Source organism: Gymnoscopelus braueri (assembly GCF_963280865.1).
Source record: "Gymnoscopelus braueri genome assembly, chromosome: 21".
In the NCBI taxonomy this organism is placed as follows: Eukaryota; Metazoa; Chordata; class Actinopteri; order Myctophiformes; family Myctophidae; genus Gymnoscopelus; species Gymnoscopelus braueri.
In genome coordinates, this window is record NC_137623.1 from 29,112,925 (window position 1) to 29,136,652 (window position 23,728).

Consider the following 23,728-nt stretch of genomic DNA (forward strand, 5'->3'; position numbering starts at 1 on the left):
CCACATAATCACAAGGCATGTCAGTTCTCATTCTGTGTACATAGTACACAGACTTGTCCATCCTCTTCAAAGTTGTTCCACTGACACAGTGTTTAAATATGGTCTCTATATTAATTTTCAACATATAAAGGTTTTAAAAAAATCTGTATGCCACCGAATACCAGTAGTAACTAAATACATTTACTTGAGTATTGTACTTATAAGGTGAAATTGGCCGCCCTCCAAACTCACAGCTTGTAGATCTGCTGTACATACACTATAGATTTGTTTCTTTCTTCTAAATTTCAATACAAGTTGCATTGATATTATAAAGAAAATGTACTTTGTAATCTGCTTTTTTTTTAAAGCACATACTTTTGAATACAAAGAAACATACTCCAGTACTTTAACTCAGTACAAATTTGACAGAGCAACTTTTCCCAGGTAAATGTTGATAAATGTATAATTATGAATCAAATAGTCCCTTACAGATCTCGCCCTCCAAACTCACAGCTTGTAGATCTGCTGTACATACACTATAGATTTGTTTCTTTCTTCTAAATTTCAATACAAGTTGCATTGATATTATAAAGAAAATGTACTTTGTAATCTGCTTTTTTTTTAAAGCACATACTTTTGAATACAAAGAAACATACTCCAGTACTTTAACTCAGTACAAATTTGACAGAGCAACTTTTCCCAGGTAAATGTTGATAAATGTATAATTATGAATCAAATAGTCCCTTACAGATCTCGCCCTCCAAACTCACAGCTTGTAGATCTGCTGTACATACACTATAGATTTGTTTCTTTCTTCTAAATTTCAATACAAGTTGCATTGATATTATAAAGAAAATGTACTTTGTAATCTGCTTTTTTTTTAAAGCACATACTTTTGAATACAAAGAAACATACTCCAGTACTTTAACTCAAGTACAAATTTGACAGAGCAACTTTTCCCAGGTAAATGTTGATAAATGTATAATTATGAATCAAATAGTCCCTTACAGATCTGTAACTCTGAGAGTGTACAAATGGTACCAAATGGACCCTTGCAGGTCAATTTGGTTCAATTTGTACACTCTTAAAGTTATAGGTGGTCCATGGCCTAATGCATATGAAACTAGGGGTCCTTGAAGTGTCCCTACTAGACACATCAAATCCCAGAGTGGACAACAAAAGGACATGTTTTTGATGCTAATGGTTCACCTTTCCTTAGTATGTACAATGTATAGGTCCTATTAACATACACATAGATTGCCAGATTGGTTTGTACAAAACAAACTGATTTGAATACAAACAGTCCTGACTGCTGGAATGAGTTTTGGTTGGATTGGAGAGCCATACACGAAGGAGAAGAATAGCATGAGGCTGTTTGCACATAGACTGTGTCTGGACAAATCCCAGCAGTTCTGATATGCTCCCCGATACTGAGTTGAGCTGAAGAAACTGAGTTTTGTCCAGCTGAGAGGAAGAGAGAGAGAGAGAGAGAGAGATAGAGAGAGAGATAATTGTATGTCTATTGTATGGACTAAATTATGTTCAAATCATTGTGACTATTTTCTTTGTTATTTTCTTTGCTGACATTGCTGAGGGACTGTTAATTTGGGGCATGTAAAAAAATATGAACATATCTTAACTCAAATTAGCGCACATTTTCAGCGGCAAAAACATGGAACTCCCATTGGACAAACCAGTAGAAGTATTTTCAATGAGACTGAAATAGTAGATCCATATGGTGGTTCCCGGAACTGACATTGAGAAACAGTGACTTATGGCTACCGACACTTATTTTATTGTGTCTAATTGTTAGTAGGTTTGTGCTACTAACATATACTAAGTATATATAAGTGTACACAAATCTACAGATGTCATTGTCATTTTACACTTGTCTTCTTGCCAAGGGGACCATTGCCACACAGGTCTTCATGTGTGTCAGGTTTGTGCAGTGTCACTGCTGTGTTGACTGCAGGTCAGTGCAGAGGTCAACAGCACAGGGTCACCATTGTTTCTCTATAGTAGAGCAGATAGTAGGAACAATCGTTCACTTTGTGATACAAGCGTGAAAATTGGCATGAACATTCCTTTAGGTCAACTCTTTGACTTTTTTAATCGAGCCACTCAAAAATCCAAGATGGCGGCCATTTTTCAAGATGGCCGATACCTTAGTGGGCAGTTAAGTGATATGATGGTTTATTTGGTGATACAAGCATGAAAATTGGCATGAGCAGTCTCTGTGGGTCACTTGACAATAGGCCACCCACAGCTACTTGAAATTTCAAGATGGCGGCCATTTTTCAAGATGGCCAACACTTTAGTGGAGCATTTAAGTTATATAATGGTTCATTTGGTGATACAAGCATGAAAATTGGCATGAGCAGTCTCTGTGGGTCACTTGACAATAAGCCACCCACAGCTACTTGAAATGTCAAGATGGCGGCCATTTTTCAAGATGGCCAACACTTTAGTGGAGCATTTAAGTTATATAATGGTTCATTTGGTGATACAAGCATGAAAATTGGCATGAGCAGTCTCTGTGGGTCACTTGACAATAAGCCACCCACAGCTACTTGAAATGTCAAGATGGCGGCCATTTTTCAAGATGGCCACCACCTTAGTGGACTAGTTAAGCTTAAGAAATCATTTAGTTGGTGATACAAGCATGAAAATTGCCATGAGCCGTCTCAAAAGGTCATTTGACAAGAAACCGCCCACAGCCACTTGAAATTTCAAGATGTCAATCTTTAAATGATACCTTTTCTCATAGAAATGTATTGGGTTCCTCAAAAAGCTCTGTCAAGAGAGGTTGTTTGACTGTGTTTTGTCTGACTCCTCGCCCACGACCTGTCCAGTTTGGTAAGACCTGTCAGGAGTTGCCTCCCACCGGCATAGCTCTCAGGGTTCACTGAGGTAGGCCTAAACAAGCTCCCTTACCACGACAAGGTAACAGTCACAAGGGAGGATATATATATATATATATATATATATATATATATATATTGGTTTTTTTAAACTAACAGCCATTACATGTGTCAAATAAATACTAAGGGGTGGGGATACAAAAAATAAGATGAATAAATTAGCACAGTTGTGGTGCTGATAAGCACAGTTGTGGTGCTGAACGGACAGTGCTCCAAAATTATGAGTAATGGCTAATACTGAATGGCAATAGCCACGGAACCATGACAAACGATACTAAGGAACTAAACTGAAAATGTGCTTCACTGTTAGATATGGCAGTGGAAGGCAGTGGAAGCAATGTTACAAAGTAACAACTGAAAATTACACAGTAATAGACTAGATAAAAAGTAAAACATGATGCGTCGATGTGACGAGGGGAAGCCGAGCCATAGGCCTCCACTTGAAAACACAGAGGACAACAGGGAATAACTCTGGTAAAATAAACATGCAAATAGGTTCTAGCAGGGGCAACTACATAGGCATGTGAAACTGAGTCCATATCTGAAGCAGTTACACCTTCCAGTACATGCCTTGGAGCACTCACATTTGGTCAACTCCCAACAACTCTCCGCAATAGGTGGAAGTGGAGTCCAGAAGACTTTCCACTTCTCGTCCTGTTCCACCCATCCCCAGTCAGATGGGCTCGGCATTTGTGGATGTCGCTTCAATGCCTGTCCCCACACGTATCCAGCCTCATAAGAAGCATGTTTGGCATGCTCTTTGAGTGCTGCTTGAATTGGTGGGATCAAGTCATATTGTCTTTGCTTTCTGGCAAAGAGATCAAGCCTGGCCTCGTTCATAGTTGTGACATCGCTGGACCGGTCATACATTAGATCTTCTTGGCCTCTTGACATGGATATCTTTGGTATCTTCAGTGTCTTCAGCAGATGTAGATGCTCTCTTTTGGGCCCTTTCCAGCTCTGTGTTGTTGAACCTAAGTTTACAGCTTGAATTATATTTTGCTCTGTTTCTTGTCGATGTGCTTTCTATGCCATCACCTTCATCTAGTCGGGTTGGACTAAGTAAGATAGGCAGAGCATTGATCTTATGAAATAATGGAACATTTCTTGCAATGGTATCATAACCAGTACGATCGTGCTCTCTGTTGAATAAACTCGGCTGAATGAGTTTTTCCTTGGTGACCTGCTGACAAATTAAACATCTGTCCCAGTTAGTTTTCACAACTGTTATGATGGCTTCTGCCATGTCTGCAGCATAGGCAGAGGCCGAGGGTTTATCCTTTTACCACCTTTTACCAAGCACTTTGATGTATGGGATACAACTAAGTTCGTGCCTTAACCCTACACTTAGTTCGATCGTTCATCCAATGCCATTTAAATCCTGAGCGATCTGTACACCATCCGGTTAACTAAAACCCCATTAACCTTGGCTCGGCTCTCCCGTGCTGGCACAACCTGTCAATTCAGGTGCGGCTATCTAACTGTTTTGGGGTAAATTAGACAGCATTTGGGATACCAACTTTCAATTAGCTGACATTGAACCCCACTCTGAGTTTAACAGCAGTGATATATCACCAGTGTGCCCTGGTAGTGCAGATATTCACTCTTATCTAATCTATCTATGATCAACAAATCAACACAACTATATTGTGATGTGTTAAAAGTTGTTCTTTAGCATAATAATAATAATCGTATAATCGTCCTTAATGAAAAAAAAACATACATTTCTATGAGAAAATGTATCTTTTGAGGATCCAGGGGGCGGCCATCTTGAAAATAGAAATGTAAAGTGGCTGGGAGTGTTTTCTTGTCAAGCAAGCCTTAGAGACTGCTCATGCCAAATGTAATGCTTGTATCACCAAATAAACCATTATATAACTTAATTGCTCCACTAAAGTGTTGGCCATCTTGAAAAATGGCCGCCATCTTGAAATTTCAAGTAGCTGTGGGTGGCCTATTGTCAAGTGACCCACAGAGACTGCTCATGCCAATGTTCATGCTTGTATCACCAAATAAACCATTATATAACTTAATTGCTCCACTAAAGTGTTGGCCATCTTGAAAAATGGCCGCCATCTTGAAATTTCAAGCAGCTGTGGGTGGCCTATTGTCAAGTGACCCACAGAGACTGCTCATGCCAATTTTCATGCTTGTATCACCAAGTAAACCATCATATCACTTAACTGCCCACTAAGATGTCGGCCATCTTGAAAAATGGCCGCCATCTTTGATTTTCAAGTGGCTCGATTAAAAAAATCGATAAATGACCTCTAAAGATGATCTGTACCAAGTTTCACGCTTGTATCACCAAGTGAACGATTCTCCCAAAATATTGCTTTTAGCCGCTGCACTACTAGGTATTATCAACTGTTTCTCTTTCTCCCAGGAGCTCCCAGGAGCAAGAGAAACTGTTGTACTAAGCATTGTCCAGTTGCTTTTACATTCATTTGTAGGTTGATCTTGTTAAGTTTGACTGTTGAAATGTCAAATAAGCATGACTTTTGGGTCCAATGAGTAGTTGGCAGTTTATTATTATATATATATTTTTACATGACTTTCATTTAAAATAAGACAATTATAATCCACTACATTAACATTCAACACATTGTTACTCACTGCAAAATAAAATCTGAATATAATTTCAAATCTCTCATAAACATGATATTGGATTATGCAGACTGTTGGTACTATTCGCACAACTGTCATCAAGAAAAGTTGCTAACTTAAACGTAACTTAAAAGTAGCTGTCTGCATTGAAGCTACTTTGCACCTAATGCAGTTTGCAATGTGGCCGAGGACATTATGACATTAAGTCACTCAAAACATCACCTTGGTGGTAATACAATCGGCTGCTCTGTGTGGGCACAGTATTGGTTTGCTTAGCGCCTTGCTTGGGCACGCCTCACTATCCTCAAGGCCTTGCATTTGGTGCGACTGCATTGTTTTCAAGTGAGGTAAGGACTTGAGTTGTTGAGTTGTTGTGTTAAGAGTTAAGAGTTAACAGTAAGTGCTTCTCTTCCACAGCCATCCTTGAAAAAGAACAATATAGCATTCTGTGCTTGGGTCCCTGGCTCTGAAGTATCTTTGTGAGAGTAGTGGAGGTAGGCTGGCATGGTGAAAGTATTTCTTTTTGTTAGGGCACCTGGCTGATAAGTTACGGTGTACGTGTTCCGGAAGATAGAAAATACATCTTTCTTTAATGACCACCAGTTGAGAGACCATGTAGTCAGAGAGAACAGAGATGAGAAGAGAATGCCCACAGCACTCAATCGTCTCAAGGTGCACGGCTCAACAACATCATGAGAAGAAGAAGACAGCCAGCACGCAATGTCCTTTTCACATAGTTTTATGTATCTCACCCAGGCAGAGCAACGGATGTGTTTCAACCTAATGAGTCTTCCTCAGCATTGTCAAGACCTAGATAAAGCCTAAATAAAACTATGTGAAAAGGACATTGGATGCTGGCTGTTTCTTCTTCAGACTATGTATTCAACCTGATCAGTTCAATAGCGTCTTTTGCAACGATGAATTTACAATAAACAGTGGAGCTTATTTGGCCAGTGTGCAGAAAGTGTCCAGAAAGCCATGTACAGAACACACACTGCAATACCTACTTCATATTTTCTCAATGTCAAAATCAAAGCCTGTGCAATATAAAGGATTGGCAAATAATGTATCCTATCAAACGTCAAACTGCATAAATGCAGAATGAAAAGGGGCGGGCACTCGTATATCACCATAATGGACATTATACTACTAGATTTTCAGGCCTTCGAATACAGTCCTGCTGTATATTGCGCTTATCTGAGTAAAGGTCACAGAGTTATGGCCAGTTGAAGTGTTAAACACTGCTGCAACACTGCTGTAGTGCCCCATATGTGTGCAATTTATTTATGTTTTGGTGTGACAATTGGCAGACCCCTGAACAGCATCTGTGCCATGTTTGGTGAGGATTGGAGCAACGGTGTGCCTGTGGCCCCCAGGGGACCCTGACGTGGCCCCTGGTGTGACTATTGTCATGGCAGACCCCTGAACAGGGTTTGTGTCAAGTTTGGTGCAGATTGGAGCAACGGTGCTCTAGGCAATTTAAATATAGGATGTCCATTGATGTGTCCTATTTTCATGTCAAGGACCCCCAAATTGATATGTAGGCCTATTTGGCAGTGGACCCCACCAGAAAAGTTGTTGTGCTAGGGGACTCCCATAAGAGAAGATGTGTGTTAAAACTTTTCAAAATGATTCCAAATCATTCACAAAGTTTTTACAGATGTTTTGAAAATAGCAGATCCACAAGCTCATAATGTGTCGTGAGTTTGAAAAATGTGGAATAATAAAAAAAAAGAAGTACTGTCTTAAGTAAAATGTTGTGGTATTTTTTACTGTACTGGAGTATTTCTAATTTACTTTTACTTCTACTCCACTACATCTCAGAGGCAAATATTGTAAGTTATATTAAGTTACTAGTTACTTAGATTTTGATTATTATTACTAAACATCCATTACCCACTTCAGCCCTATATAGCCTACATTTCGGCCATTTGAAAATAGCCGATCTACAAGGTCACAATGCGTGGCGGTGCCAAGCATTGTGTGCTTGTAGATCTGCTATTTTCAAAAGATTTTTATATACATTTGAAAAGTTGTGAAATGGGACATTCTGCATAATGAGTAGCCTACTAATAACAGTAGTAATTCTGGACATTTACTTGTAACAGAGTACTTCTACATTGCAGTATTGATACTTTAACTTAAAGTTTTTAAAAAATTGTCTACTTTTTCCTCCACTGATGTATTTTGACCAGATTTTGACCTATGATTTTGACATGAGAACGTTTCAGAGCCATGCACCGAATGAACAATGTTGCCCTCTTGCGGCCACTGCCCCACGGTGCAGGAAGGAAGTAGTGGTGGTTTCAGATACACTTTGTAGCAAAGGTTTAATTTCTACCAAGTGAATGCAAAACCTCGAAATACTGCTGTCAACTTATAAAAGTGTATACCAAGCTAACCTCTCCTATATGGATGTATAACTATTTCTGACAGAAAATGCACACTTTTTATAGTGTAAGGTAGTCTTCCCTCAAAGCTGCAATGTAACACAGCTCTGTTTACACTTTTATTTTATTCCTATTTATATTCAATATTTATTTGTACATACCAGTGCTGTAAGTCCAATTTTGAGGTACTTTTACTTTACTGGAGTATTTCCAATTGTCTACTTTTACTTCTACTCCACTACATCTAGGAGGCAAATATTGTACTTTTACTCCACTACAATTATTTGAAAACTTTAGTTACTAGTTACTTTGCAGATATAAATTATTACATTATAAAACATACATTAACCACTTTAGCTCTGTTTTATACCTAGGCTATTTGAAAATAGCCGATCTACAAGCCCACCATGCGTCGCATCGCGTCGCCTTGTGAGCTTGTAGATCTGCTATTTTCAAAAAAAATTGTACTTTACTTTTGGTACTTTAAGTACATTTTGATACCAATACTTTTGTACTTTTACTCAAGTAAATTTTGAATTCTGGACTTTTACTTGTAACGAAGTACTTGCAGCATTGCAGTATTGATACCTTTACTTAGGTAAAACATTTGAGTACTTTTCCACCAGTGGTGACTGGTACATAGACATTCTTTAGTTTTGATTGTTTTCGTAATTTAATTGAAATCGAACAACGTCGCCCTCTCGCGGCCACTGCCCCGCAGTGCAGGAAGGAAAGGAAAGGAGTGGCTGTTTCAAAGCCACAGATTTGGAACGACGTCGCCCTCTCGCGGCCACTGCCCCGTGGTGCAGGAAGGGAGGAGTGGCGGGGCCGTTGGCTCTGGTTGTTATGGTGAAGCTTTTCCCCTGAGGGAACAGAACAGAGCACAGCCAGCAGCTGATTCAGTTTCACACTGAAGCAGCAGACCTGCTGACACTCCGGCCAACACAACACCGACTCAACAGGTAAGAGCAGCAGGAAAAAAAGACATGTTTGTTGTTTCATGTATTCCTTGGTCGCCCCTGGACCCTTTTTTTGCTCTGTCTCCATGTTCCTATGAGTTAAATGAATACATATTTCATCCGCTTATAAATAATATCGCCAACTCTCCCTCCTTATGTGGAATAAAAGCCTACATACATCGTCAAGCCAACGCCACAGAAAGCTAACTTAGCTGGTAGCCCCTGTTGTAGGACATTATGGTTGATACCTGAACGGTGTTAAGATGATTTTAATGTGTTAAATGTGTTTATGAATGAATGGAAGCGGGTGACGTGTTTAAACCACCTGTTGAGCGTGCGGTTGGCAGACCGCTGGTTAATCTATCTGCTGCGTCCAGGCCAGAATAATAATCCTATGACACTAAATTATACAGAGTGTTATTTTGATGCAGCTCATTCTATTGCTGATTTTAGTTTTTACCCAATTTTCACTGGGAAGAAACACATCTCACGAATGCAGTGGTGGAAAGTAACTAAGTACATGTACTCAAGTACTGTACTTAACTTAAGTAAACATTTGAGGTATTTTTTTACTTTTACTCGAGTATGTCCAATATTCAATACTTTTACTTCTACTCCACTACATCTAAGAGGCAAATATTGTACTTTTTACTGCACAACAATTATTTGACAACTTTAGTTACTAGTTGCTTTCTAGATTTGAATTATTATTACAAAACATACATTAACTACTTCAGAGCCTTGGCTATATGCTTTGGCTATTTGAAAATCTACAAGATCACAATTGTGAGCATGTAGATCTGCTATTTTCAAAAGATTTTTTTATACATAATGAAACTTGGTGGTATTGAAACTTTTACTTAAGTAAAAAAAAGTGAGTAACCTTTCCACCACTGCACGAATGGGAAGTTGTTTCTTTGACAGGTCAACTTGTATGGCCATGTGTTCATCGTTTTCACAATATATAGCCCTCTATAAAATGTTGACATTTCCATTGAAGATGCCTGTAAACAGTGGTTCTCAAACCTTTTCATGTCAAGGACCCCCAAAATGATATGTATTTGGCTGCGGACCCCCCATCTCAAAATGTGCCAGGGATTTTTCAAAAATAGCAGATCTACAAGCTCATAGTGCTCACAAGCTCACGGCTCGGTGCTGTGCTATGAGCTTGTAGATCTGCTATTTTTGAATAGCCAAAGTATGAAATATGTTTAAAGTGGTTAAAATGATTATGACCCCCCCCCCCAAGACCCCTGGGGGTCCCCGGACCCCACTTTGAGAACCAATGAACTAGGGCAGTCAGTGCAACGGTTCTCAAACGTCAGGGTCCCCCAGAATGTATCTGTCTGTTAGGGGTTGGTGATTTATGTCGTTAAAAAGGTTCAAAATGATTCAAGAAATGTCAGTTTTTCAAGATTTTTCAAAAATAGCAGATCTACAAGCTCTAGATCTGCTGTTTTCAAACAGCCGAAGGTATAACATAGGGTGGGTTTACTTGATTAAACTGATTTTGATGCTATATTTACATTTGGTTGGGGATCCCCTGGAACCCCCTAATATAAAGTGCCGGTTCTCAAAGTGGGGTCCGGGATCCCCCTGGGGTCCTTGGGGGGGTTCCAGGGGGTCCCCAGCAAAAGTAGTTAACATAGCATCACAATCATTTTAACAACTTTAACCTTTTATACGCTGGCTATTAAAAAATAGCAGATCTACAAGCTCATAGCGCAGCACTCTGTGCTGTGCTATGAGCTTGTAGATCTGCTATTTTTTCAAAAATCTTGAACATTAGTGAACATTTTTAACACAAATCTTTGCTTCTGGGGCTCCCTGGCACAACATATTTTCAGATGGGGGGTCTTATCAATTTGGGGGTCCTTGACGTGAAAAAGTTTGAGAACCACTGATATAAAGGACCACTGGGGATCCCTGGCCTGGACCTCACAAAACCTCTGAACTAGTGGACATCAGAACAGTAGAGAGATTACAAATGATTGATTAACAATGTCATGTGCACATTTGTAGCTGTATAAGTCCATATGAAGGTCCTTGAGATTATCATAAAAACCTAGATTATACATTGCAACATTGTAGCCTATACTGTATGCACATTGTTGTTCACTGTAACCTTGTGATCTTTACAGGAATCCAAATCCTTAACAATAGTGACAATGTTTTCTGAACCCTGTACATTTTATTATTATTTTATTTTATAGAGGTTTAGTAAAAGTGCAAAGACCATAAACAATAGTCCAACCGTATTAGGCTAATCAGTAGAGAGAAGATTTCTTCCATATTTGAGATTTAATTCTCTCAGGGTTTTGGTCTCCTATAATCACTTGGACCCCAGCATCCGTATTCGGGGGGGGCATTAGCCAAAAATAGCGTATCTACAAGCTCGCAACGCGTTGTGAGCTTGTAGATTTAGCAAGCTTGCTATGTTTGGGAAAGAGAACTGGTGTAGAGGGATAAAAGAAGTCCAAGTCCAGAGCCAACTCGGGTGAAAACCTTGCTTTGTGCATCATAAATACACTTTTACACTGAGCGCAGATTAAAATATATTCTTTATTTATATATATATTATACATTTATTTTCAAATTTATTTCAGACACACAGAGGGTCCATGGAGTACAAACAAATCATCAACATCACACAACAATTTAAACAATAAAAAAATTTAAAACATAAAATCAATATCACTTCAGATTAGAATCATAATGTGTTTATTGGACAGCTGTACCTGTCCAATAAACACAATGATTTTAATCTAAAGTGATATATTAATATGTTCAGTGGTGGACAAAGGACGTATAGATACTCCTGATCAAATGTTACTCAACTACAAATTGAAAGTTGCTACAGTATTTCAAATTTGTACTTGAGTTAAAGTACTGGAGTACTTGCTTTTTACTAGGGTATTCAAAAGTATAAATTACAAAGTACATTTAATTTTTTATATCGATGCATTACTGTATTTGCCAAAAATAGCCGATCTGCTATTTTTGGCGGATGTTCCCCACAGAATAGGGCAAGTTCAAGTGGTTAAATGAACTTGTAAACCACATTGGAACTCTGCCAAGAAGTTGTCATTTCATAAAGACTTGTATACGTCCATCATGCCCGAACTTCACCAAAGCAGTCTATATTTGGTGTTGTTTGTTTCTGTATTTGTGAAGTGCTGAGTCATGAATGAGCTGTCAAATTCCTATGTCCACTAAAAACTCATTTTAACCATCTCAGTGCTACCGTGTACCATTGTGCACAATACATCAGACAATGCACAGAGAGTAGGGCTGTAACTATTCATTATTTTTTGCTGCGATTATTCTGTAAAGCGTGTTTAAACATAATATTTATATATCAATTTACCACTTATGCGTTATTTTATACTTTGTCGATGCAACACGTTGTGAGTTAAAAAGAAACGTGTGTGTGTGTGTGTGTGTGGGTGTGTGTGGGTGTGTGTGTGTGTGTGTGTGTGGGGGTGTGTGTGTGTGTGTGTGTGTGTGTGTGTGTGTGTGTGTGTAAAAGAATGCGCTATCCTCCTGTTCCCAAATTAGTCTTATTAACTATGTGGTTGTGTAAGTATTTAAGCCGTGTGTGTATATACAGTATGTGGGAGTGTGTATATGTGTGAGTGCGCATGCATGCGTGTACATTATTATGAACGAAAAGAGGATGTTAATATTCGCCACTCTACTCTACGGGCATTGTTTATGTATATTTGCATTTTCCCTGCATGTCTCTTCCTGCTCTGTATTTCCTGAACCCCCCCCCCCCCACACACACACACACACACACACACACACACACACTTCCTGGGTAGAGGCAGTGAGGGGAGTTCATGCAGGCTACAGCCTCCCCGTCTCTTCCTCATCCTTCCTTCTCCTACTCATTATTCCTCTCTCTCTCTCCTTTCCTCTCTTTCCTCCAGGCCTGTATCCTCTTGCTCTTCCTGTCCTCTGCAAGTTTTTTTTTTTGAGGGGGGGTTATGTCAAGGACCCCCCATAACTCTGCGAGTGTAACAAATGGAACCAAATGGACCCCATAAGGGTCCATTTCGCTCCATTTGTTACACTCTCAGAGTTACAGACTTGCAAGGGTCCATGAACCCCACTTTGAGAAACACCGGTCTATATACAGTAGGTTAATGGCTAATTTATACTTTGTCGTCCAACCGCAGCGCACGCCGAAAATAGCTAATATTCAGCTGAAATTCTGTTAAAGATCGATCTTTTTCGACAAGCAACGTGGACGGATGACGAAGTATACATTTGGCTTTACTCTCGTCTCATGTCAATTCTGTCCTGCTCTGCCTGATGATGGTCTCTCTCTCGTTCTGTCTGTATGTCTCTCTCTCTCTGTATGTATCTCTCTCAGCATGTAAAATCACAAATAAAATAGATTTTGAACATACAACATACAATAACCCCCCACCCCTCTCTCTTTCTCTCCCTCTCTCCTTATGTGGTATTACTGAGATTGTTGAGTGATTATATAGGGCAAGTGAAACCCTTTACACATGACAGGACTTAGGAAGTACAACCCCTGCTCTTCTAAATCAACCCGCTAACCCCCCTCCCTCCCTCCCACATCATTTAGTACTTTCCAGTAAATTAGTCTGCAGGGCCAATGGTTCAGATAATATGGATGGAGGATCATTCCAGAAAGTACCAAACTCAACTGTTGTTTGTTTCAGTGAATGCAGGGGCCACGTGTGTCAGACTGCAGCCATAGGTCAAACTGCTTTGTTAGGCCGGCGATACTAAACAGCTTTTATATAAAATGTTCTCATGCTGCCAAAACAAGCTCTCGACTCACAACTCTGAATGTTTTTGCCAAGTGTGAGGTTCATAGAAGGAAATGGTTTTGGCATTTGGTGCAGAGACGACTCAACTTTTTATATTGCAGGATTACCAATGATATTATAGGCTGTATGGACATACATAGACAGTTAGACACCCGTTCAGTAGTTTGTCTTCCATTTCACGAGTTATAAATTGTATTATTTTATGGCTGTGTATGACAGTGGTTCTCAAAGTGAAGTCCAGGGACCCTCAGGGGTCCTTGAGGGGGTTCCAGGGGGTCCCCAGCAAAATGGGGGTTCCCAGCAAAATGAGGAACAGTTTAATGCCCCATTTTATACTTTGGCTATTCGAAAATGGCTGTGACAAGTTGTGAGCTTGTAGTCTGCTATTTTGGGAACATTTAGAAAAGTCTTGAAACCTTTTAAAAAATGAACACAAATCTTCTCTTTATGTGGGTCCCTGGCACAAAATATTTTCGTTTAAAATGACTGCAGTTTTGTATGCTTAAGTAACTCACAAGTTGTAAGTTCAGTTTTCCTTCTACGTACAGTAGGTAGGCTACCACCCAGATTTTGTGTGTGTGTGCGCGTGTGCGTGCGTATAGTGGTCTTATTCATTCCAGTTGTTTGGGGAATGTTTATTTTCCACGGCAGCTAGGGAGCACTTCCTGTTATGTCATTAGGATAGGAAGGGTGCAGAGGGACAATAAAGGCTCATTTATTTAGTGCCCAATAAAGATTGTGTTTTATATCAAGCGATGTTTGTCAAAGGGGTCATGCGGAAAAGTATAAATTAACCTTAACGCCCACAGATGGATAATAAAATATGAGATCCTTAGATCTCCTGTAACAATTCCTTTCACACATTTAGCCACTTAAACCCTCTAGACCTCAGTAAACTGGACCTGAATTACAACTGTAAGTCTACACCAAATGTCTTCGTCAAAAAATAGCCTATTGACAAGCTCACAACACATTGTGTTGCAATCATGTGTTGTGTTGTGTGTGTGTGTGTGTGTGAGCTTGTAGATCTGCTATTTTTGGCTAATCTAATGTTCCACAACTTCCCCCCAGAATATCAGTGGTGGAAGAAGTACTCAGAGAAAATATACTTAAAGTACCAAAAGTAAAAGTACAAAATGTTTGAAAATAGCAGATCTACAAGCACACAACGCGTCGCATCGTGAGCTTGTAGATCGGCTATTTTCAAATAGCCTAGGTATGAAATGGGGCTAAAGTGGTTCATTCATGTTTTATAATATAATAATTTATATCTACAAAGTAACTAGTAACTAAAGTTTTCAAATAATTGTTGTGGAATAAAAGTACAATATTTGCCTCTGAGATGTAGTGGAGTTGAAGTAAAAGTATTGAAAATTGGAAATACTCCAGTAAAGTAAAAAATACCTCAAATTGTACTTAGTGGTACAGTACTTGAGTAAATGTACTTAGCTACTTTACGCCACTGCAGAATATGGATGCTGGGGTTCAGGTGGTTTAAAAAGGTAGCTTTTATAGACTTCTAAATGTGGATGTCTGAGTTGGTATGATTCCACACGGTCGGTCACACTTCCTCTTTTCTCAGTCTGGCTGCATCATGCATGGCCAGACTGGGTCTTGTAGACAGTATATTTTGCCACCAACCAATTACGCTGTGTGTCTGCCAGACACGCGCATTTTGTAAAAGATGTAGGAGGTTGGAACTCACTGGCACAAACGCCTCTGCAACAAGGACAGAATGTTAGATATTCACAGCCAAGTATAAATGTTTTCACTAAATATGGGTATGTCACGTGTCTTTTAAAGTAGCCCATTGAGCTGCTATGCCTCACAGGATTATACGGCAACAGTAGCACTTTTAAGAGAAATTCACACCCCGTTGAATTATAGTACCCTGCTGTTTGACAGGACAAAAAGGCCATATTTTCTGCGTCTAGACATCTTTTTGGGGTCGTACAACAAGGTATAAATTAACCATTACTCCAGGTTTCCTGTTAATGAGTCAGGAAGGCTGTGTGTGGTGCCAGACAGCAGAATGACACTGAGTGGAGCTGACACAGAGTCACACACACACAGGCTACCCTGGCAGCACCTAGCCTGCCAGGCTAATGGTGCTCTCACTCAGGTTCTCATCCTGCTCCAGACCAGTGATTCATTTCAGGCCGCGACCCCCCAAAATAATCCTATTTGAACTGGGGACCCCCCACCCTGACAAGTACTTGGAATGGTAGGAGTTGAGACATTACATTTAGTTTGACTCGGTTCCACAGATAAATATTTTCAAAATAGCCGATCCACGTTGTGAGCTTGTAGATCGGCTATTTTCACAATGTTTGCTTCTTTCTTATATAATTTGACAGTTTAGCCAATGTTTGACGAGTTTTTATAATATAGTTTGTTGATTACTTTTGATGCAGTAATGGTCTTTTTATTTTCTTTCTTTCTTTTCTTTTTTAGGTATTAAAAAGGTCTTTAAAGTCCTTAAATTGTATCAGATGTATTAGATTATTGTCATCTGGGGGGTTCCGACCCACAGGTTGAGAACCACTCTGCATTAGGCCACAGACCCCCTATTGATATGAGTTTGTTTAACTATGATGTACCCCAATCTACACTTTAAAATCCTCAGTGTTCATTTAACTACAAATGGAACCAAATGGACCCTTACTGGTTCATTTAATGGGGACTCCCTGGAACCCCTTCAAGGACCCCTGGGGGATCCTGCTCCAGTCTACAGTGTTGTCTTCATTACACAGTAAAGTCCTCAGTGTTAACCCTGAGAGTCTAAGAATGGACCCAAATGGACCCTTATAAGTTCTTAATTTAGCTCAATCTGCAAAAGTGGACCCAAATGGACAGGTCCATTTTTACACTCAAGAGTTCAAATTATACTTAGGAGGATTGTACTACAGTATGTTTGACCAAAGAATGGTCCTGCCCAGACCCACAGTGAGGAACTGCTTTCAGAAGCTGAATTGTCATAACGTTGAGGTTTAACCACACAAACCCTAGTGTCCATATTCTGGGCATGTCCTATCAAAATAGGAGAACATTAAGGTGGAAAAAAGGCAACTCACATTACATTGGCACACATTGTTGTTAGCTTGTAGATCAGCTATTTTCGGCAAAGAGATTTGGTCTAGAGGGGGGGAAAAGTTGGGGCCCAAGTATAGATCCCTGGGGGACCCCGGTCAACAACATATAATTAAGTGGTTGTGGTTCAAAATGTAGGAAAATGCATCACTGCAGCTCAAGTCTGTTTAAAGTCACCTATGTCCCCATTAACAATATATCAGAAAGGCCTCGGTCTGTAACTTAGCTATGTGTGTATGTGTACATTTGGGTGTGTTCTTGGAGGCAAAAAAAAAAGTTTAAGTGTCAGTGTATGGTCATGTATACCAGTAACCAGACTAAACTTCAAAGCCTATCCGCTCCATTCCCTGTGTGTTAATGGCTATTAGCAGAATGACCTGGAGGTCGTAGGTGGTAGATATATCAGGTCTGACATAATGTACATGCAACACAGCCAAGGTCAGGTGGAGCCCTTTGCTCTGAGGCGGGTTGGCAAACAGAGGAAACCGGTTTTAAATAAAAAGTGGTCGCCACTGATGTGTGATTCAGATCACAAGAGACTCACATCCAGGATGTCAGCAGATCTCTCCTTTGTTTGAACTATTTCTTTTTTTTTATATGGAAGGATGCTCATTCATTTGTAATGAGAGATTGCTATGCAAAATAAGGTAAAAATAAGATTGCATCAAACAATAACGAGTAAGAAATGTGTCTGTGATTAGACTTAGATTGATACAAAATGTGGGTTTCTTTATCCCTAGCAGTAACATGTAGGGTACTTTAACCACAAGTATAGATAATACAAGAATGACAAAGTCATATTATAGCCTAAAAATCCTTAAAGTACTGACTCTTGCATCTTACTAAACAAAAGATTAAACTCAAGAGTTAAATTTAGCTCCCTTTCACATCTAAAGTTGACTTAAAAGGTCCAGAGCAAGAACCAAATTGTTAAATTGTTAGATCATTATAGAAACTCAGCAGCTGCAATGAAGCGCTCAGGTCAGAATTATATTAGGTAATGATTAATAAGTGACATTTGCTATGTCTCTGTGATTTGCTATACTGCTGTTTTTATTAGAAGCCTAGTAGTTCTATGTTCTGTTTGTTTATGTTTACAGTTAGATGGTGGATTGTTTGTGCCTGTAAGAGCGCATGAATGTCGCCCTTTTGCCCACTATTTTTAGTTCATTTCCCTGGCTTTAGTTTGCGTGAAAAACGTATTGAATCGTTTAAATGCTTGCCAGCAGGTGTAGAGTAGCCTGTGTCTGTGTCTACTGTAAGTTGGCGACGGTAAATTAGTGAGTGGTGCGCTGAATTCTGTGACCAGAGCTCTTACACCCGTTCAGAGTATGAGAAAGCATGGTGTTCTGGCTTAAAGGACAGCCAATGAGGAGAACGTCATGAAAAGGTCACGACTAGTGCAGCGACTGAATATGACTAACAAGGCCAGGGCAATGCTATGGTCTAGCTTTAAATACAGTATTGATAACATTGCAATGTTACAAGTTGCTGCAAAAGGGAACAAAGCTGACCGCTGTAACAAAGGGAAGTCTAGCAATGCCAGCTCCAGTAAACGCTCATCCAGGACAGACATTGCATAAAAGACCATGTAAAAATGTACCAAAACATTGAATAAGAAAGTCCATGCAACAGTTCAGTGACTTTCTACTAGCCCATTAAACTGAAGCCAAAAGGGCAACCGCTAGCCTGCTCAGCAGAATTTAAAAAGCATACTGGATCCCATACCATGCTAATTAACAATACACCACTCATATAGCATAATATCACCAATAGCAGCTTATCGGTTCATAAAAAAAGAGTTTTGTCACAGTTTTGAGCTTCACTACTCAAACATTAACATTCCGGCGTTTCTTCCAGCATTCTTTCTGATGCTGTGCAAGTGTAAAGACATTATCCCTCTAATACAACGGCTAAAGTTCCTAAGGGATTGCTGCAAGTCTCCTTCCCTTTCACCCTTCAAAGCCCCACAAAACGCCCAAATCATGTTTCCCTTTTCATTTGTTCACTGTGGTTGAAAGGTCTCTTCAGAGAGGAGATTAGCCTAGCGACACCGTGACTTAACCCCACCTGTTCTTCACTGAGTGCTTTGTCGATTGCAGGAGGCAAAGTCTAACCGTTACAAACCTTTCCTTTTGCCCTTTAAGAAAAGATGTAGATTAGAACTTGCTGGTCTTATATAAGGAAGATAAGGTTTTCAGGTTATCAGCACACGAAATGAATATGTTCATCATACCTATATCTGGCTCTCTGGTGTGTGGTGTAAACTCTTGTTTATCTTGGTCAATTTTATTTGAGTAATCTTTGTCGCTGGCCACCAATTCATGGGTCTATGGGGAAATGATAACCTATTGCCTGAATCTAAGGAAATCCTTACATTGTTGGCACTGACAAAAGAAAGGCTAAGCACATAAAAATTGTCAAATAACTCTGTCTGTCCCCGGAGCAGGTCTAATACATACATAATAATATTTATTTTAAAATAACGTAATGATTTTGAGTTAAGAGGCAACGTTGAACCTTCAACTTCTTTAGACTTCGCTCTATATCTTGTCATCAATGTCAGTGTGTGTATATGCCGGCTTGTCTTTGCCTTAATTAGTGACCTCAGCCAAAATGAATGCCACTTGACCTGCTGACACTACTATACAGTATCAAGCTTGTTTTATGCACCACTAGTCACATTGTCAGTCCAACAGTCGACCTGGGTGCCTTCAGTTTCAAGGTGTTCACACATCGACATGTCTATAAAGAGGCCTGTAACAGAACAAAGCCTTTCCTGCAGGTGCACAAGTGAAGATTTAGCAAGTCCAACAACATTTTTGATCGTACAAACACATTCTGATCTGATGGTAGTCTGATAGTCTTGGCGAGCAAAAACAAGAAATGTAGCATGTGGACATAAACACAGACGGTGTTAGTCATGGTTTCTGCTGGAGTTGCAGTAGTCATGGAAAAAGTTGATTTGAATTTTATTAGCAAGAAATCTGGGAAACTTGTGTCTCAGACCCCCATGATATTTCACCCATTCCGTAGCACCACCCTGCATAAACGGCTGTCCACACCAAGCACTAACTCTAAATCGTTCACTACTGTAGTCATTATAGTTGTGGAATATTTACTAGATATAGTTTTAAAACTCTTGTCTTTATGGTTACAGTTATAGTGCTTGGTGTGGACGGCCCTTAAAGCCTGATTTATACTTAGTTGTGTGAAAGTCAAATAAGAAAAAAAAATGCGATGCGTTGTGAGGTTGTTGATCTGCTATTTTTGGTGTGTGATACAATGTGCAACCAAATATAAATCAAGCATAACACCTTTTTTATGAGGAATCCTTGTAACCTAACCTAGCTATTACAAGTTCCCCATTGGTCTGTTTGCCTTTGTGTCAGGTGATTTACGGCGAGCGAGGGTCGTCTCGATACCAGGCGCCCCCCTTTTTGCATATGGAGTTAGGTTTTGCGCGTTAATCCAGCCTACCTCTGCCACTGCCTTGTAAATTGTAAATTCACTCTCCCTATCTCTCTGAGTGTGTCTAGTTGACCTTCCTCTCAGCGCTCGCAGGCCCGGGACCTAAATAATGGATGAAGTACCTGGAAAGAGTGGAGCATGCAAGCCCCGTTGCAACCTGCTTGGCAGCAAGAGGGAGGGAGTGAGTGAGAGAGAGGGAGAGGGAAGGGGGGGCTCGCGCGACGGGAGGGTGTCGCGGTTAGAGAACTTTGCACCGAACTGCGGGCGCATGCTAACCGTTAAACCCACTTCCTTATAACGTGCCGGAGTCTCTCAAGTCCTGCCCAGCCAGCCAGCGCGCATGCCGGCGGCAAGTGGCAACGCTGCACCACCTCTTACTGCAGGGCACGTCAATCATTAATGAAAAGCCTCCCACCGTCTCCGGTTTCCTCCAGGAGAGGAGTGGGAGAGGAGGGAGTTGGGAGGAGGGGGGTGTAGGGGTTAAAGATAACAGGATTAGTAGCACGGTGTGTGTACGTTATACTGTAACTGAAACACAGCACTCTCATTCTCTCTCTTTATCTTTTCTCTCTCTCCTTCCCAGGTGTGAAATTAAAACAAAAAGAGAATAAAAACCAAAGGGATGAATGAATCTGTGAGAACCCAAGTTGTTTTTGCACCAAGCCCTCTACTTCTCCCGGAGACACGTCAAAGGAGTTGAGAGAAACTACTGTGCAACAACAAGCTGCCTCATGGAATAACCCTGTAACCCCTGCGTCACTGAATCGAGCCTTGTGCGGCCCGGTGAATGTTCCCTTTTTGTAGCCCCGTTCCTGGTGGAGTTACACCTCTGCAGTCTCCTTAAGAAAGTGTGAGCTGGATCTTCCTGGCTCACGAGGTAGCAGTTACTGTAGGATGTATACACTGTACACGCAGACATTCAACTGTGTCATGTCTGAGGATGTGTTCTCCTAGGTTCAGTGTTCTTTCGGATCGAAGTCGTGGAGATGTTTAAGCACCACTATGGATTGGACGGTGGTTCAGTCCGGGACTGAGGAGCAAGTAATGTCTCTCTGTGTCTCACTCCAGTCCAGTGGATTATAGGCCCAGATACCTACAGATGACATGGATGGGAGGAACGAGAGACGGTTTCACTCCACACCTTGGATGGCTTTGGCTAAGACTCGTACCCATCTTCTTATCTCGAGAGAGAGATAAGGGGACGTTGTCGGTACCTTTATTCTTGTTTTACAGGAAGAGAACTGAGTTTGTGGAACATGGAGACGAGAAGCTTACACTATTCTTCTTGCCGCTTATCTCTGGAACCATGGAGATATTTGTGACATGACCTTGTAACATTCATGTCATGCTTTGGATTGGTTTTATATTGCTTTGAAAATTATCCCAGTTTTCATTTCGACCACAGTTTTGAGTTGAACATAATTGGTACCCGATTGGTACACACTCTCAGTTTTTGGCCTCACACAAGGACCCAGTTTAGGGGAACCGGGGTAGGCGTGGAAAAGAGGGGAAGTGGAGAGAGTTCGGTTAGGAGCGCACTGAGCGGCGGCGGACTCGGTGCGGGGCATGGCGGCAGAGCACGGCGAGCTGCTGGCCGAGATGGCCACCGTGGGCCGTCTGAGCGCCACCGACCGGCTGAAGCATGCGCAGAAGCGGCGCATTCAGCAGCTGAAGGGCTGGAACCAGATGGAGAAGGACTCTGCCCGGGGCTCCAGAGCCAAGGCGGACAAGAAGAAGCCTCGCACCTCCAGAGTAAAGTTCCCCAACGCCATCACCCTGCTGGAGGCTGCCTCACGCAACGACCTGGAGGAGGGTGAGAAGCATGCACACACACACACACACACACACACACACACACACACACTCACACTCACACTCACACTCACACTCACACTCACACTCACAGGGTGCAGATTTGGGGTTTTGCTGGCTGTTAAACTCTTTACTGGGCCACCACATGAAACCCAACCTAACACTGCCACTTTAGCCAAGCTAAAGCCTCTTGAGGAGAACCCTGTGAACTGTTCAGCTCAAGGCATTAGGCCTATAGGCGATATTTAGTGAGAGATGCAGTAAAACTCTGAGGTTGACCCACTAAAGGTACTAATGTGGTATGGCTTTAACCAGTTTCAATCTGGCGTTTTTTATTTTGGAGATGGCATAGGCTTAGTAGAAAAAATCCTTTTGCACACCTACTGAGTGGACAGGTGCGTCGGAGTAATGAACTTTCCTAAGGAAATAAAGGGGGAGTACAGCACACTGTCTTCACTTGTATTATGCATTAACATTTATTAATAGAGATGCAACGTTTCGGTCACTTGGACCTTCATCAGGCAGATCCGAGTGACCGAAACGTTGTATCTCTATTAACACATTTTTGTAAGTGAAGGCAGTATGTGGGACATGGCATAGGCGAAATGTGTCCAAAACGTTCCAAAGTAGAAAAAATTGCCTATCTACATGCTCAGAACTTGATGCAAGAACCTTGGCATGTGCATATCAAACCCCCCCCCCCCCCCCTTAAAAACAGAACTATCCCTTTAACCCATTCAATCCAGGAACATCATCATTTTAGATTTTAGCTAATATGTAAAGGAAGTATTCGCACATCCACTTCAGATGCAGGTGCGTTGGACAGTGAAAACTGAAGCAAACATAAAAAAATATTCTCATGAAGTGTGAAATAGGGCCACTTAAAAGAAAAGTGGTTAAAACTCAGATTCCAAAGGAAGTGATGCATCATACAGATACATCATCGTTTTCAAACTTATCAGGTCAGGGCGTTTGCTTTCAATGGCTTTATTGTCTGCTGTGGGATGAAGGCGTGTGCACTCATGCACGTGTGCACACACACAGATGCATGGATACACACAGCCAAACCCACATGATAAACTTAACTAGTATCTTGTTATGGCCGTTGAATATGTGCCAAGTATAATTTATGTTTATGAAGAAGAGTCTCTGCCCAGTGAGTCAAAGGAGTGTGTCTTTTGTTTTACTACCCACTAACTACGACCAAAGATTTCCATACTAACCTTTTTCTGGCCCTCATCAGAAAAGGGTCATTTCGATGGTTAAGAAAGATTTTTAGGGGTGAACTGCTAGCTGAAAGGTTAGTGTGTGCATACCACAGGCTCTAATCATTAGAGCCTGTGGCTGTGGCTGTCAGACAGTAGAGTCTAATGTCTGACAGCGGGGCCCCAGTTCGATTCCCGGCCAGCCGGGACCATTAGCTGCATGTCACTCCCCTACGCTCCTTCCGTGTTTGCTGTGCCTGCACCAGGGGTCGGCAACCTTTTTGACATGAAGCGCTTTTATTTTCCTCAGTCAGTGTGCCATATCAACATTAAGTATAATGACACATCAACATATGCTGTAACATTTTTTTAAAACATTTTCTTTCACATGACAGGACATTGTAATGATCATTTGACTCCTCCTAGCTCTTATTCATCAGAGTTCAGAGTTCGCATACCTGGACATAGAGCTGCACGATTGATTGG

General features: G+C 40.9%; 1 protein-coding gene across 1 annotated transcript in view; it reads left to right on the forward strand.

Moving 5' to 3' along the window:
- Positions 1–8,776: 8,776 nt before the first annotated feature.
- ppp1r16a (protein phosphatase 1, regulatory subunit 16A) overlaps positions 8,777–23,728 on the forward strand; it is a 28,665-nt gene continuing 13,713 nt past the window's right edge. Inside the window, exons 1-2 of the mRNA XM_080418069.1 lie at positions 8,777–8,859; positions 20,809–22,038. Of these exons, the coding sequence (XP_080274195.1) occupies positions 21,792–22,038 (247 nt within the window). The 5' untranslated portion in view covers positions 8,777–8,859; positions 20,809–21,791. The remainder of the gene's footprint in view (positions 8,860–20,808; positions 22,039–23,728) is intronic.